The sequence below is a fragment of the Cervus canadensis genome, chromosome 21 (assembly GCF_019320065.1).
Source record: "Cervus canadensis isolate Bull #8, Minnesota chromosome 21, ASM1932006v1, whole genome shotgun sequence".
NCBI classification, from domain to species: Eukaryota; Metazoa; Chordata; class Mammalia; order Artiodactyla; family Cervidae; genus Cervus; species Cervus canadensis.
In genome coordinates, this window is record NC_057406.1 from 15,435,014 (window position 1) to 15,450,691 (window position 15,678).

Here is a 15,678-nt window from a genome sequence, read left to right on the forward strand (position 1 = left end):
TGCCCCGCCAGGATCAGGGCTCTGGCCTCCTCCTCCCCCGCCGCCCACAATAGCATCATCACTCAGAAAAACCACTCTCTCCAGGGCAGAGCTTTAATTGGAGGATTTTAGTGTATTTACAGAAGTCCACAGCTCCCTTGGGAGGCCCCATTGTTCTGTGCTGCCCCCCTGCCTAGGGACAGTTCAGCTGGTCCAGGCAGGGGGACAAAGTTTCTATTAGTGTACAGAATGGATGAATGGATGTGCAGAGTGGATACAAAGATGGCTTATCTACTGCGAAACCGGCTCAGGGACGAACATAGGGTCCTCAAGTTGCCTTGCTGGGTTCTCCAAGTCCAAAAAAACAGGCAATGAGGCAGGGCGCCCCTCATTTTCGCAACCACTGCCATGGGCTCCGGGCACACTCGGCCTCTCTCACGAGTACACACACTCCACATCACACAGACGCACATACAGAGACACAGACACACGTACTGCACGCAGACACACGCTACACGCAGACACGTACTCCACGGAGATACACACATACTAGACACAGCTGACCCGCCAGCAGTGCTCAGGCAGCCGAGAAAAGCTATGTACACTGAGGGAGTAGCACCAGGTCAGTGGCTGCCAGATCGTGCCTGCTCCTACAAGACTCTTCCTCTCCAGAAAAATAACCAGGAGGTCCAGAGGGCATCTCGCAGGTCCTTCCGGGCTGCCTGGCGCAGGAAGGAAGCAGCCGTCCACAGGGCGGGGCGGCCCGCAGTCGGAGGGGCGGGGCCTCACCGGAGAAGGCGGGGCTCGGACGCAAGGCGGGCGGGGCCGCCCAGCGCCTCCTCGATGTTTTCCAGGCAGCCCAGCAGGTCCATGTCCCTGAGCACGCGGCCCAGCAGCTCCAGCGTGGCCTCGCGCCGCGGCGTGCGCTGCCGCCAGGCCGCCAGCATGCTGTACTGCGCCTCGCGCAGGTGGCGCCCGTTCTCCATCTCCAGCCGCTCGATCTCGTGCTCGCTCAGTCCCAGCCGCCGCACCAACTCCTTCCAGCGCGACGGGGGCACGCCGTCCACCACCGCGTACAGGGTCGCGGGGTCGGCTGCAGGGAGGCAGCGCGGTGAGCCTGGAGCGGCAGCCCTCCGGCCCAGCCCCCCACCGCGCTCGCGACACAGGGCGCCCCGCCCACCCGCCTCCTCGGCCGGGGTTCCCAGAGAGGATGAATGAGGAACTCACCATCCGCGAGCTGATCGGGGGCGCTGGGGGCGCTGGCTTCCCACTTCTGAACTGGGGTGCAGAGGTGGGTGGAGGCCGGAGGCCCCGGGAGAATGGGGCCAGCCTTTAGATGGGGCGGGGCCATTTCGCTGGAGGGAGATGTGACGACTCTGAAGCTGGACCGGTCACAGGGGATGTAAGGAGGAATGGAGACAGGACTGGAACTTGGGGTGGAGTTGAAGCAGATGGTGGTGGTGGGGTTGAAGCCTGGGGCTGGGGCCAGGAGTTCTGGCTCCCCCTGAGGAAGGGACGGCACAGCATTAGCACAAGAGGAAAAACAGCCCCACAGCCCCAGTTCTTCTGGATTATGGATGGGAGCCGGGCTAGAGGGAATCAGGGGAGACCTAGGGCGAGGGGTTGATTCTGGGTGCTTTGGGTGTTACAAGGTAATAGTGGACAGTCAGGGAAGACTGGGGGTCATTCCCCGGTTTCATCTTACCTCTTTTACCAGAGTCGACTGCCCGCAAACTGAGAAAAAAAGAAACAGAGCGTCACAAATTTCACTTCCTTTCTCAGCCCCAGCGCCCATCGCAGGACTGGTGGTGGGCCCTTGTGGTGACACGCTTCAGGGCCTATGTGACCCCAGGGACGAGAGAATCACTGATGCAGTATGAGCTCTCACCAGCCATCCCGGACCAGCTCAGGCCAGTGGGGTCCTCAGCAGGGAACTAAGGACACCCTTAATCTCCCTCGTGCCTGTGCACCCCACCCTCCCTTATTCCCTTGCCCTCCCAAAGTCCCCACTCACTGATGGAGTAGAGCTTGGGCTTCCACCGCTGGTAGCGACATGCTAAAACAACAGAGGCGAAGGATGCCAGGCAAAGCCCGAAGACAATCACCAGGGGTAATAGTACTGTAGTGCCTGGAGACGGAGCAGAACGCAGTCAGAGGCCTGGGCAGTACGGGATGGATGGGGGCAGGGGCAAGACCAGGAAAGGCCCCCTGGGCTTGGTTGGGCACTAGGATAGTTCTCCTCACCTGGGTCCTGAGAGTCTTTACCAGTTGAAGGTCGGGTTGGACATAATTTCTCGCATTCCTTGTTCTTACACCTAAAAGAGACAGTGCTGGTGAGTAGAGGCCCCGCATTAAGAGGAATAAAGGGGGAAAAAAATAGAAAGACCCATACAGATTGTTGGAAATTCTGCCCTTTACAAATATTTAGCTATCTTGCGATAGAATGGAAATTAATCCTATCTTGGCAACTGATGCAGAGGAAGGAAAAAAAAAATTAGCTGATCCCAGAATCATTTCATGTTAGAGCTGGATTTGATCTTGAAGAGACTGTGTAGAGAAAGAGTTAAAAGCAGTCAGTGTGTGCGTGCTCAGTCATATCTGACTCTGTGACCTCGTGGACTGTAGCCCGCTAGGCTCCTCTGTCCATGGGATTTCCCAGGCAAGAATACTAGAGTGGGTTGCCATTTCGTTCTCTAGGTGATCTTCCTGACCCAGGATTGAATGAGCATCTCCTGTGTCTCCTGCATTGGCAGCGAATTCTTTACCACTGAGCCACCAGTCAGAGTCAGAGTCACTAGACTGGTTGTGTGACTATAGGCACATCACTTCACCTGTAAGCCTCAGTTTTCTCATCAGTAAAACAGGGATCCTACTTGGACTAAGGATTAAGTAAAATAATTATGCCTGACATATAGTAAACACTTGATACATGCTGACTCTTAGCCACTGGACCACCAGGGAAGTCCTTTGAATTATTTTATCCTTGTTTTACTGATGAGAATCCAGTGGCAGAGAGATGAAAGAACTTTTCCTCTAGATGACACTGCTGATGACAGCACCTGACTTTGAGAGGGGGTCTAGCACGCATGTGAACCATTGAAAAACACATCTTGCTGGGGGAAGCCAGAGACTAGAACAAGCACATCTTCCCATGTTGGGAGCTGGCACCAGGCAGCACGGAAGGATGAGAACTACATCAGGGGTTCTGGAAGGAACTTGAGGAGGTGAGTTCTCCGCAGGAATCTGCAAACAAAGAGAGCTGATTTTGCCCAACTCACAAGCTCACGCGGAAAGGGTGTAAAAGTGATTTGAGAAAAAGAGACTAGTGGGAAAAAGAAACTAATTTCTCATCAGACACTTTGTAGTTATGTTCTGTGGTTTTTACAACTTTGCCAACCTGATGTCATTATCTTTACTTTAAAGGTAAAGAAGAACTAAGGCTCAGAGATGTTAAGTCACTGGCTTAAGCTCGCACAGCCAATATGTGGCTAGCCTGAGGTTTAAACCCAGGGCAATTCAACTGCAGAGCCCTCAGAGCTTCCTCTTTGGAAGCAAGTGTGCAGAGCAAGGAGTGAGGAGGCATGATCAAAAGGACTGGGAAGGGAAGACGGTGCTGCATCAAACCTAACAGTCAAAGGCATCATTATTTACATCCTACACACAGCTGCCACCTGTGCCATCAACTCTTGTAAGATGCAGTCTGATTTCAGAGATGTAAACGTGTATTCCTAGAATCAATAGCAGAGTCTGTCACCCAAGAATCTGAATGTCCTCAGAAAAAGATCTGAATGTCTAAAAGGAACTGCAAGTCCTTGGGGGTATGAGCCTCTATTCCTCAGACTTCGTAAGATTTCTGAACAAGTTGGGGGCAGGGAAAATTCGCTGGCATCTCGACATGAAGTGTCTCCCATACCAAACAGCCAGTATCACGCTTCCCTTGTGGTCCAGTGGTTAAGAATCTGCCTGCCAATGCAGGGGACATGGATTCGATCCCTGGGTCGGGAAGATCCCACATGCCTCAAGGCAGCTATGCCCGTGCGCCACAATGACTGAGCCCCGGCTCTCAGAGCCGCAACTCTTTAGCCCATGTGCCACAACTACAGAAGCTCGAGTGCCCTAAAGCCTGTGCTCTGCGACAAGAGAAGCCACCACAATGAGAAGCCCGTGCACCCCAACTAGAGGGTAGCCCCTGCTCTCCTCAATGAGAGAAAGCCCTCTCGTAACCCATAAATAAATAAAAATTTACAAAGAAAAGAAAAAGCATCCCGCAGGAGCAAAAGCACCCCCTAGAACCTCTCCATCCTCCCACCCCAATCCAGTGCCCAGCAGCTGGCGGAAGGACTCACTCATGACAGGAGATGCACTTGGCGCCTTTTAGGAAGAAGCCCATATGGCAGTGGCAGATGGTGTCCTGTCTCTCCTGGCCTGCGGGGAGACAAGCCGCACAGCTGAAAGAGGACGCCCCTCACCCTGAGGGCAAGAGGGAGGGCCGGGAGGGGCAGGGGTGCAGCAAGGCGGAGACCCTTCTCTGGAGATGGAGATGGGGCGGGGAGCGGGGTTGGGAGAGCCATGCTCACAGGGGATGTTCACTGTGCCGTTGGGACAGAGGCTGCAGTTCAGACACCGGAAGCCAGTTTCACCCCAGTACTCCCGGTACTGGTTCTTCCTGCAGCCACACACGGTGTCCCGGTCCACTGTACAAGGGGAAATCTCCACCTGGAACATTTCTGGTGAGGGGAGGAGATGGGGTATGAGCCCCCATGCTCCTCATCTGATGTGTCTCTCTGTGTAACACACGCTCACAGCCATGCACTCAGTCACTTGTGCACGAGCGTCCCTGCCCACCCCCAGCAGCACACACCTGTCCCCTCCCCTAGAGACAGACTGCACACCCCTCCAACATCCACCTGACCAAGTCTGTTCAGAGCCCTGCACCGTCCTGAGACTCACCATCCCGGCACCTGGAGCAGCTCAGGCATCGTCTGAGGTGGTTCTCCAAGGCGGTGTAGGTGCCAGAGGCACACACCCTGCAGTCCGTGTCTAGCCCCGGGCCCGGACAGTCATTGTACAGATAGGTACCTGTGATTCGGGGGTTGGAATGAGGCTGCAGCCAGGAGCTCAGGGGAGGAGCCCCAGGCCTGGGAGGATAGCCTGGACACCCCCCCAAAATCCCTAGGAGAGGAAAGGAGGGAGAAAGCCCCAGACCAGGAGAGGCAACCAAGCCAGGTTCTAGAACATCTGGAAAATGCAAAGGAAGAAGCAGGGCCTCCTGACTGAGGAGTTCCATGGGGATCTCTTTCTCCTACCTTTGTGGCACTTGGTGCAGCAAATGGTGCTATTTTGAGGGTGGTTATATTTTCCTTGGGGACAGGAACTCTCTTTCTTCTCCAGGTCCCCGGGGTGAGGGACCAGCCCGGGAACCCTTGCGGGGTACACATCTGCCAACAGAGCCGGAAGCACCTGGGGAGGAGTCAGATGGAGGAGGACCTTCAGGAGAGGGAGGATGGGGATCGTAGAGGTAGCAAGTCTAAAGCCTTCCCAGCCTTCTCAAGTCTTCTCCCCGGGACACCCCCATCCACACTCTGCCTAGGCTGTTGGCACTGTGCCATCACCACTGTTCTCTCGTTTTCCCATCCTTTTCCCTCCAACTCAAGGCTGGAAGATCCCAGGTGCGGCTTGTACTTTATCCTTGTTTCCCCAAACCAGCCCTCAGGACTGGACCAGGGCAGATGTTCAGTTGGAGGGTTGAGAACAGGCCTTTCTTTCCTTCCAATGAGCAGCCCTAAAGGTTGAGATGGCGTTTCTCCATCTGGGTGCTGTGCTCACGGTATATTCACTTTGTGAACATTCACAGAGGCGAATCTTTAGGGTCATGCCCTTTCCTGTATTACATTGTCGTATCCGACTCTTTGCAACCCCATGGACTGTAGCCCACCAGGCTCCTCTGTCCTTGGGATTCTCCAGGCAAGAATACTGGAGTGGGTTGCCATTTACTCCTGCAGGGGATCTTCCCAACCCAGGGATCGAACCCAAGTCTTCTATGTCTACTGCACTGGCAGGAAATCAGAGCCCAGAGACCCCAGCCAGGACAGGAGGGCTTGGCAGCACAGAGCAGGTAAGCTGTAAGCAGGTCACCCCCAAGTTCCCCTCTGGGTGTCGCTGCAGGAGTCAGAAGCCTCAGCCCCAGCCCCAGCCAGAGGAAGCCACACTCAGAAACCCAGCTGCAACCCTCTAGGGCGCCTCCCCTACCCAGAGGCAGCACCCTTCCCTAGCCACCCCAGCCCCGTGCCACAGCTCCTGACAACAGGCCTGGGGCTTCCAGGGCAACAGGAAGAGTTTGGGGATGTTTATGGGAAGGGCTTCCCAATCCTGTCCGTGCAGTTCCTTTCCCGAAGAAGGGCTCAGAGCACCTAAGGTCAGGGGACTTTGGAACTATATCCAGGCGGCTGGAAGCAGAGCCAACCTGCAGAGACAGCGTCAGGAAAAAGAATGGGGGCGGCCTGGGGGTCCAGTTCTGAGCCAGGGTTGGGGGGGGTGCAGCTTTCCAGGGACTGCAGGTTGGTGAGGAATCAGCTTCCCAAGAAGGAGGCAGAGAGGCTTTCTCAGGCCACAGGCCTCCTGCCGCAATCCCCAGCACTTTGGGGGTTAACTCAGATCCGGGAAAGGGAAATCTTTTCCCAGCAGCTCCGCCCAGTGACTCAGGCCAGAGGGAGGGAGGGAATCCAGGGGAGGGCGAGGGGACCCGTCGCTTCCCCGGCTCCTCAAGGGTCATGAGTCAGCTGAAAGGCTGATGGGATCAGGACCCCGCACGCAATCTGGATCCCATCTGATTCCCTCCGCCTGGGGCCAGGCTCTATCCCCACGCAGCACCCCCCTTCTTCCCCTCCTCCTCCTCCAAACAGCCAGGCCATGGGTCTCTGTCCCTCTTGGCCCACTTTTTCGGGAAATGGCTCCCTATCCCATTCCATCCAAAGGGAAGTCTCCGGTGACCTCAGGCTTCCCCCTCTCAGGTCACTACCCGCCCCTCCCCCTCCCGGAGGGCCACTCAGCTCCTTCCCACCCCTCAGCATCCTTCCTTTAGACTCAGCCTCACCCAGACCCCTCCTCCTCCCAGCTCTGCCAGTCCCCCCGACGAGGAGGGCCCCCTGACCCACCCTGGCTCCAGAAGGGAGCGAACCAAGGCTGCCCTCCCAGTTGAGTTCACTGCTTTCCCACAGCTCAGCTGGTTCTGGCCAGCTGGGTTGGGCTTGGGGACCTCCCTGGGGTCCTCAAATAATCCTTAGGAAACAAGGCCAGTTCTGAGGTTCCTCAGCCCCTCCCGCAAGCCCCCAGGCTGCACAGGAAAAACTCCAGAGCTCTGAACGCCCAGCTCCATGAGGGAGGGAGCAAGCAAACAGGGATGGAAGGCAACCAGCACCATATCGGGGGGGGGGGGGGGGGGGGGCAGTCCCCACCTGCGCCCCAGGCCAGCCCACTTGGATCCTAGGGGCCAGGGCCTCAGGTCCCCCCACTAGTGGGCGCCATCCCTCGGCACGGAGGAAATGCGTGTTGTGCTAAGTTGCTTCAGTCTATTTGACTCTTTGAGACCCTATGAACGGCAGCTCGCCAGGCTCCTCTATCCGTGGGATTCTCCAGGCAAGAATACTGGAGTGGGTTGCCTCGCCCTCCTGCAGGGGATCGTCCGGACCCAAGGATCGAACCCGCGTTTCTTATGTCTCCTGCATTGGTAGGTTGCAGTAAAACAGTAGAAACAGAGGGAGAGTTTTGAGCGCCCAGACCCCAGTCAACCTGGGGCAAAGGCAGGAAGCTGGGGTGCCTTTGGAGAGACAGTTGAGGAGGTGGCCCAGCACCCCTCCAACTCCCCCACAACTTCCGCCTGGGGAGGCTTTTAAGTGCGACTTCCTGCCCTGGGGCTGCAGTGTGGGGGTGGAAGAGCTGACAGCAGCCCCTGTGGTCTCGCTCTGACCGGCCGCCTCACTATCCCGTCCCCCATTCACTTCTTCATTAAAGTGCGTTTTGTTCATTTGATGTCAAAATCTTTGGGGAGCTTAAGACAGCTTCTCCTCTAAGGCTCTGCTTGGAGCCTGAGGCCCGGCCTCCCTCCCCTGAAGCCCCCCATCAGTGAGGCTTCCCCCCTTCCAGCTCATCCCATGCAAACCCCACCCCGTGAACTTTAAAAACATGAATTTATTATATCTATTTTGGGCTCTTACCATAACATAACAGCTTTGGGTGACTAGATAATAATCTCCCCAAGTAGACCATAAACTATGCGATGAGAGATCTGAAAGTGTTTTGGTCAGAGATACTGTCTAATCCCTCGCACACACAACTGTAGAGGCAAAATAAATGTGGTTTGACTGAATGATTTTATGACTATCTCTCTTCCACTCCAGTAAAAGCCAGTGATAACCATAGTGGGAAGATGGGAGTCAGTGCTGGACTGTAGGAATACATTTATCTCCAGGGGAAAACTCCTCTCTCCTTCCCACACACTCGCACACCCACTTGCACAATCTCACAGGAGATGCTGGCAAGGCTTCCTCTCCTTTTGAGCATCCCTGGTGAGTGAAGGCAGCGCTTACAGATAAGAGTCTGAACATTCCTGCCTGAACACAAGGCAGATAAGAGTCTGAGAACCTCTGCTTGAGCCTGTCAGATAAGCACTTCACTTGGCAAATTCCCAGACCCTCTACATGCCCCCAAACAAAACCCATCAACCTCCTGATCTAGACAGATATCACAACATCAACTTGTCTTGGCCACCCTTCTCTCCTCCGGGTCCCCATCCCTCCCATGCCGCAATCCAGGTCTGTAGTCCATCTTGCCAGACCTCCTCCGTCATCTCTCAGTCATCTCCATGGGTTGCCTCACTCCCTATCATTGCCACTGTCTCCTTGCCTATTCCCTGCTCCAGTCCAGCCTACACCCTTGCTTATCTGCATTCAAGCTTCAACTTGCACCCACAGGTGTAGGAATCTTTCTCGCCTGACCCTGAACATCATTTCCATAGGTCACTCCTTCCTTCCCTGAATGAGAACTTGAAGAGGTACCTACTACTATTCTGGATTCATTCCTGGACACAGCGGACATGAGAGAATCATTTATGAAGAAATGAATGAATGAACGGAATTCCTCTACTCAGGATCACAGTCAAGATTCTCTCTCTGTCCCTTCCCCTACTTCCTTCAAGTTTCTCTTTCTCACTTTTTCTTTTTTTTTTAATATTTATTTTTATTTGTTTATTTGGCTGCACAGGGTCTTAGTTGTGGCATGTGGGATATAGTTACCCAACCAGGGATCAAACTCAGGGTCCCAGCATTGAGAGCTCAAGAGTCTTAGCCGCTGGACCACCAGGGGAGCCCCTCTCACTTTTTTTGTTCCTCAACAGAGTCTTACCCCTACAGTCAAGCCACTGAGCTTCTTGCCACCTCCAGCCTCCAACATACAACCCCATTGTTCTGTCCCTCCGTGCCTGCTAAGTCGCTTTAGTTGTGTCTGACTCTTTGCGACCCCGTGGACTGTAGCCCGCCAGGCTCCTCTGTCCATGGGATTTTCCAGGCAAGAATACTGGAGCAGGTTGCTGTTTCCTCCTCCTCCAGGAGATCTTCCCAACCTAGGGAACGAGCCTGTGTCTCTTGCATCTCTTGCACTGGCAGGCAGGTTCTTTACCACTAGCATCACCAGGGAAGCCCAAACTCTCCCTCCGACCAGTATCCCTTTTTTCAGCCTCCTGCTTGTCTGTGACTTCAAATCTCAGCTCTAAAACCCCATTTCCAGGAGGCATTCCCTCCCTCATTCCATCCTTGATTCATTCAACAAACCAAGGAGGAGCATGTTTGAAGTGCAGGTCCCATAGGACCGCCAGGGAAGATAAGATGCAGACACAAAAGATTTCTTAGTTAGGTCAGAGATGGGCAACTGGGGAGGGAGTTGGGCACTGATCCACAGACAGGACAGCACTCACCCCGCTCCTGGTTCTGCCTCCCATCAGGTGTTCCAGGGCACTGCATCACGCTTTTGTGGGCATTTTCCCCGAGATCTCTAAAACCATTATTTTTCTGTAAGCTGTCTTGACTACAAGACTGTAAGCTCTTTGGGAGCAGCAAGATCTTGTGTGCTTTGTCAGTGTCTCCTGCATTCTTCCCACCTCCACCACCCTCTGCCCCCTTACACACACCGTATTGCCTGCACTGCTCATTGACTGGCCCAGGGACAGCCTTACCCAGCACCGCACACCTCCTGTGTCCCCTCCAGTTCCAGGCTGAGCTTGTTCCCTTAGCTGTCACACCCCAATCTGGACTGGATCAGCTGCAACCCAAGGCACCTGACACCTTTCTTTATCTATCCAAGCTCCTTGCACCTCTGTTTTCCAAATGCAGAAGCCACTGAGCAATAACCACCACTACTGGCTTCCCTGATGACTCAGTAAAGAATCTGCATGCAATGCAGGAGACCCGGGTTCCATCCCTGGATCACAAAGATCCCCTGGAGAAGGCAATGGCTACCCACTCCAGGATTCTTGCCTGGGAAATTCCATGGACACAGAAGCCTGGCGGGCTACAGTCCATGGGGTCACAAAGAGCTGGATATGACTAAGCAATACACACACACACACACTTCTACTACTACCAGTAGAAAAGCTCTCATTAATACTGAGTGCTTTCCGTTTGCCATACACTGTTCCTCCACTAGATCAGAGATCCCATGAAGGCAAAGACCGTGTTCACTGCCAGCACCTCAAACAGTTACCCAGCACCAAGCAGGCACAAAGGAATGAAATACCTGATATATATCCATCTATGTCATCTTTGAAACGACACTATGCAGCAGAAACTAAGACAAACTGTAAAGCCACTATACCCCAATAATAAAATTAAATTAAATACAAAACAAACTAAAACAATGACATTATGAGGTGATGACTATTCTGTCCATCTTAGAAATAAAGAAGCAAGACGTGGAGGGTTACATAACCCGTTCAAGTCCAGACAGCTAGTACCTGAGGGAGACAGGACTGGATCGGGTGGTTTGCCCCAGGAGAGAAGAGGAGTCAGGGAGAGGGAAAAGGGGGGAGCCTGTGAGGACAGCCTGGAGAGAAGGGAAAGGTGGGCTTGGGGGTGTGGAAGAATGGACGAAGGAGATCAAGAGGGAGGAGGGGTGCTTCGTGAGGAACTAGTGTCTAGAAAGGTGGACTAGAGCAGAGAAGAGAGAGGAACCGGAGAGAAAGGTTCAAAAAGGAGACTCTGAGAAGCCTGGACTTGTGGGGAGACTTGACAGAAAAGAAGGAATGATTAGGGCACACAGCAGGAGACCCTGGGGGAAGGAGGGTGGGAGGGAGGAGAGGTTGGGGGAGTCAAGGTGGGGAGTGGCCACTGGGCAGAGGAAGGGTGAACCTGGAGAAAGCGGCCAACGCAGTCCCCTGAACTAGGTAGAGGGGCTGGGTCTCCACCCCCGGACCACTGCGGAGGGGTCAAGGATACACTCAAAGAAGGCTGAGGCAAGAGAAAGGGACATTTTCCAGTGACGAAAACAAGTGTCTACCAACTTCCCCAAACTGAGCTGTGGAAGAAGAAAGCAAGCGATCTGTTGTTGGGGTCGGGGGAGGGGGCCAGGGGACAGGCCCCGGGCTCTACGGCCTCCTCCTACGAGGGTCCATCTGACAGACAGAGGCCACAGACCAAGGGTGAAGAGTGCCCCCCAGGGGGCCGGGAGGCCTGGGCCTGGGGAGGCCGAGGGATCTCAGCCCCTATGTGGTCACCCACTCCCTTCCCAAATGCCCCCAACACAGCATCCCAAGCCACCACATCCCAGTCCACCTCCCGGACTCAGTTTCCCCACTTCACGAGCGGCGTCCAGCCCCTGCTTTCTACTCTCAGACCGGCGCCCAGACAGCCTCGCCTCTCCGCGGCCCAACACGACGACGTGCCGGGCAGAACCACCCGGACTCTGAGAGGACCCACCTTCTTTCTTCCATTCCTTTCGATTTCCTAACAAACTGCCCCTCCTTACCCTGTGGGCACCTGCCGCCACATTCTCAGCCTGCCCAGGCCTGGGGCCGCTTTCCCTCCTGGACTTTCAAACTTGTCCCCGGCTCGGGCCACGGGTGAATGGGGCAGTGTGTGCCGGCAGGCCCGCGCAGGCCTGGGGCTGGGCCCGGCCCTCCGCTCTCTCCAGCCCCAGGCGCCCCTCTCCCGCCTGCCCACCCCGCCCTGGGCCCCCTCCCCGTCTCACCAGTGGCAGCAGCAGGCCAGGCACGGTGGGGAGGCCCATGTCCGGCCAGCTGTGGCCTCTCAATCCCCCATCAGGGCTGGGGCAGTGGCAGCCCGCGACAGTGGCAGCGACACAGTCCTTGCGTCTCCCCAGCGGAGCCCGGGCCTCGGGTCGGGGAGTGGAGGGTTGAGACTTGGGCGGGGACACAGCCCAGTCTGGAGGACCTCAAACCCGGAAGGCCAGCCCTGCGGCCCGGAGCCGGGAGAACTCCGAGAAAACTGAGCTGAGAGGAGGTGGGAGGGGAAGGGAGAGAGGCCAATGGGGTATTGCAACTTCAGGACAGGAAGAGCCTGGGGTGGAGGCGGGAGGAGGCGGGAGGAAGGGGGTGGGGGGGGGGCAAGGTCCCTTAACCCTTTGTAGTCAGAGGCAGGGCTCTGGGATCCAGAAGCCACGTGCCCGGGTCTAACCACGCCCTCCCCGCCAAACACCCAGGTGCACCCCTCCCAGCCCTCCGCCTCCTCTCCCACAACACCCGGCCTGTCCCAAGTGAACAGGAGAAAGACAGGGCTTTGGAGTCAGATTCGCTGGGTTCCAGCTCAGAACTCTCTGCTTTTTTAGCTGGGTGGTCTGCTGTGTTCCGGTCTGCCTAATGAAGAGACCCTCTCTCACGCTGTCACAGTCAGGTAAGTGAAGCCAGACGTGATCCCAATCCTCAGGGCTCTTCCCCTCTTCCCAGGGTTCTCCAATGACATCCTAATGTCTCACTTTCTTGGGAATGTACACCTGCAATCCAAACCTCAGAGTAAAGCTTAACCCTGACTGGAGGTCCTGACCTGCCCCACTCCCCACCCCACCAGGTCTCATCCGATCTGTGCCGGGCGGGACCCCCAACTGCTGATTCTGGCTGAACCTCCCAGAAGACCTCGGCCATGAAATGAGAGCCACAGTGCCTGGCCCAGTTTCCATGGGGAAGGTGACATCATGAGGCCTAATGGAATTACAGCTCACTCCATCAGGTATTGCTAGAACGTTCCCAGTGCCCTTTTCCCAAATATTCCAATACATCGATCCAAACTGCCCTCAAAGATAATCTACTACAGGACCCCCTCCTTGTTGTTGCTGTTTTTTAAATTGACTTTTAATTGAAGGACAGTTGCTTTCAAATATTGTGTTGGTTTCTGCCATAGATCAATATGCATCAGCCATAAATATGCATATGTCCCCTCCCTCTTGAACCTCCCTCCCACCTCCCACCCCTTTAGGTTGTTACAGAGCCCTGGTTTGAGTTCCCTGAGTCATACAACAAATTCCCACTGGCGGTCTATTTTACATATGGCAGTGTGTATGTTTCCATGCTTTGAGGCCCAGAGACGTGCAGGTCATGTGCCCTGCTGGGCCAGCCCAGCCCTCAGACTCCTGACCTCAGACCAAGGGCCCTGTTTTGTTGCAACAGATAATCGTCACTTTTCTATCAATCCTTTTGAGTCAGTCAGACCCCACCCTCAGCTCTTAGGATGTTTTATGCCACGCCCATCTGTGCAGGACGTCTCCCAGATGAATCCCACAACGGAGTACAACATTAACCCAAATGTTCTCTGGATGCGATGAGCATCCCCAAGACCCAGTCCAGGCCCCGGGTTCTCCAGCTGCTGAGACTGCTAGAAATACAGAGAGACCAGACAGGAGTAAGGAGGGCCTAGGGTTTTGTGACTCGGCATCGGAGCTCCTCACTCATTGATCTCTTGATCCACCAGCTAACCCTCAACCCTGGAATCCACCCTCTCTGGACCTTCCTGTCCTCCCCTCTGTGATCCCAGGTAGGTGTCAATGGAACCCGATGCCCGTACTTCTGGCTGACTTCACTCTACCCCATCCTCCAGCTTCTGAGATACTAGAGGATTAAAGCTGGACCCACAGAGGGTGAGGATCACCTCTGCCATCACCCAGGGAGGCTCCAAGTGCAGCATGAGTGGGTCCAAAGCAGAGCTCTTAAAGAAGCCGAGTCATTGAAATACAGTGCAAGAGTCAAATTGCCCAGTTTCCAGTGTGAAGATGCTAAGAGAGCCACAGGTTCCTCGTGTTAAAAATGGGAAGCTTGCTGGTACCCCTCACACTGCATGCATGGATGATAAATGACGTAAAGTGTTTAGCAAGGGTTTGACATATACTAAGCATTCAATCGGTGGTTGTTGTTGTTCAGTTGCTTAGTCATGTCTTACTCTGTGACCCCATGAGCTGCAGTGCGCCAGGCTTCCTGTCCTTCACCATCTCCTGGAGTTTGCTCAAACTCATGTCCATTGAGTTGGTGATGCCATCCAACCATCACATTCTCTGTCACCCCCTTCTCCTCCTGCTCTCAATCTCTCCCAGCATCCAAAGTATTGGAGCTTCAGCTTCAGCATCAGTTCTTCCAGTGAATATTCAGAGTTGATTTCCTTTAGGATCAGTCAGTGGTAGCAATGTGTTTTATTTATTTATTTGGCTATGGCTTTCAGCATGTAGGATCCTAGTTCCCCAACCAGGGGTTGAACCCACACTCCTGCTTTGAAAGCTGGACAGCTTGGGAATTCCCCAATGGTAATAATGTTAATATTTTGTATTAACACTAACAACTTCAATGTCCTGTGCTTTTTTTTTTTCTTTTCTTCTTTTAAATTTTTATTGAAATACGGTTGATTTGCAATGTTGTGTTAGTTTCAGGTGTCAGTGTCCTATTCTTAACGTTCCAAGAAATTTTTAATAGTCTGTTCCAACTGCCAATGCCATTGCACATAGCCCAGCACAAAAGGAGAACCTTTTTCATTGTTTAGGATGAATGCCTATTTACTCAGCAAGCTTAAAGCCTTGAGAAACATGGTATTCAACTGTTCAATAAAATTCTGTTTAAAAAAGATTGTGAGAGGTGGGTGGACCTAGGACTGTGAACAGCTAAGTAGTCTTGTGGAAGAGGTGAGAGCACAGGCATAAGCCCTCCCGGGAAGAAGGAATCACGGTAAGGGAGAGACAGAGAAACCCAGGAGAGGCAGGGGACTTCTCTGGGGTCCAGTGATTAAGAATCTGCCTTCCAATGCAGGGGACATGGGTTTGACCCCTGGTTGGGGAACTAAGATCCCATAGGCCACGGGACAACTAAGCCCTTGTACTGCAGTTACTGAGCCCTCACACCTCAACTAGAGAGCCTGTGTGCTGCAACTAAGACCCCACGCAACCAAAACTACATAAATAATTTTTTTTTTTTTAAGAAGAAGAGGGGGCAAACTGGGATTGGCTATTAGGGCTTGTGGAGCAAAGGCTGAAGGGAAAGGAGCTTCAGATAGCAGAGCCCCCTCTCTCCATCACGTGTCACACACCCCGCAGCAGCACAGAGTCATCGAAAGGACACTGGACTCCCAGTCGCGGTGACGTGGGTCCCAGCCCCAGCCCAGTCATTCCAACCTCATGTGTCACAGGGAAACCTGGTTTCCCAGCTGGTTCTGTACAAATCAT

General features: G+C 54.2%; 1 protein-coding gene and 1 long non-coding RNA gene across 3 annotated transcripts; one reads left to right on the forward strand and one right to left on the reverse strand.

Annotated features, from left to right (window-relative positions):
- Positions 1-88: 88 nt before the first annotated feature.
- Positions 89-12,653, reverse strand: TNFRSF1A (TNF receptor superfamily member 1A). Of its 2 annotated transcripts, XM_043440027.1 has the most exons (10): positions 12,214-12,653; positions 5,286-5,439; positions 4,930-5,058; positions 4,557-4,706; positions 4,326-4,404; positions 2,224-2,294; positions 1,994-2,107; positions 1,685-1,713; positions 1,207-1,483; positions 89-1,072 (listed from the first exon to the last, which is right to left on the reverse strand). In XM_043440027.1, the coding sequence occupies exons 1-10, from the start codon at positions 12,250-12,252 to the stop codon at positions 765-767; spliced, it is 1,350 nt and encodes a 449-aa protein (XP_043295962.1). In that variant the 5' UTR covers positions 12,253-12,653; the 3' UTR covers positions 89-764. The 2 variants fall into 2 exon arrangements, with proteins under 2 accessions (XP_043295962.1, XP_043295963.1); XM_043440028.1 differs by lacking the exon at positions 1,994-2,107 and having other exon boundaries at positions 12,214-12,490.
- Positions 12,654-12,679: 26 nt separating this feature from the next.
- Positions 12,680-15,621, forward strand: LOC122423232. Its single transcript, XR_006264108.1, has 3 exons — positions 12,680-12,875; positions 13,050-13,208; positions 13,947-15,621. It is a non-coding gene; the product is annotated as an uncharacterized LOC122423232 (long non-coding RNA).
- The last annotated feature ends 57 nt before the right edge of the window (positions 15,622-15,678 follow it).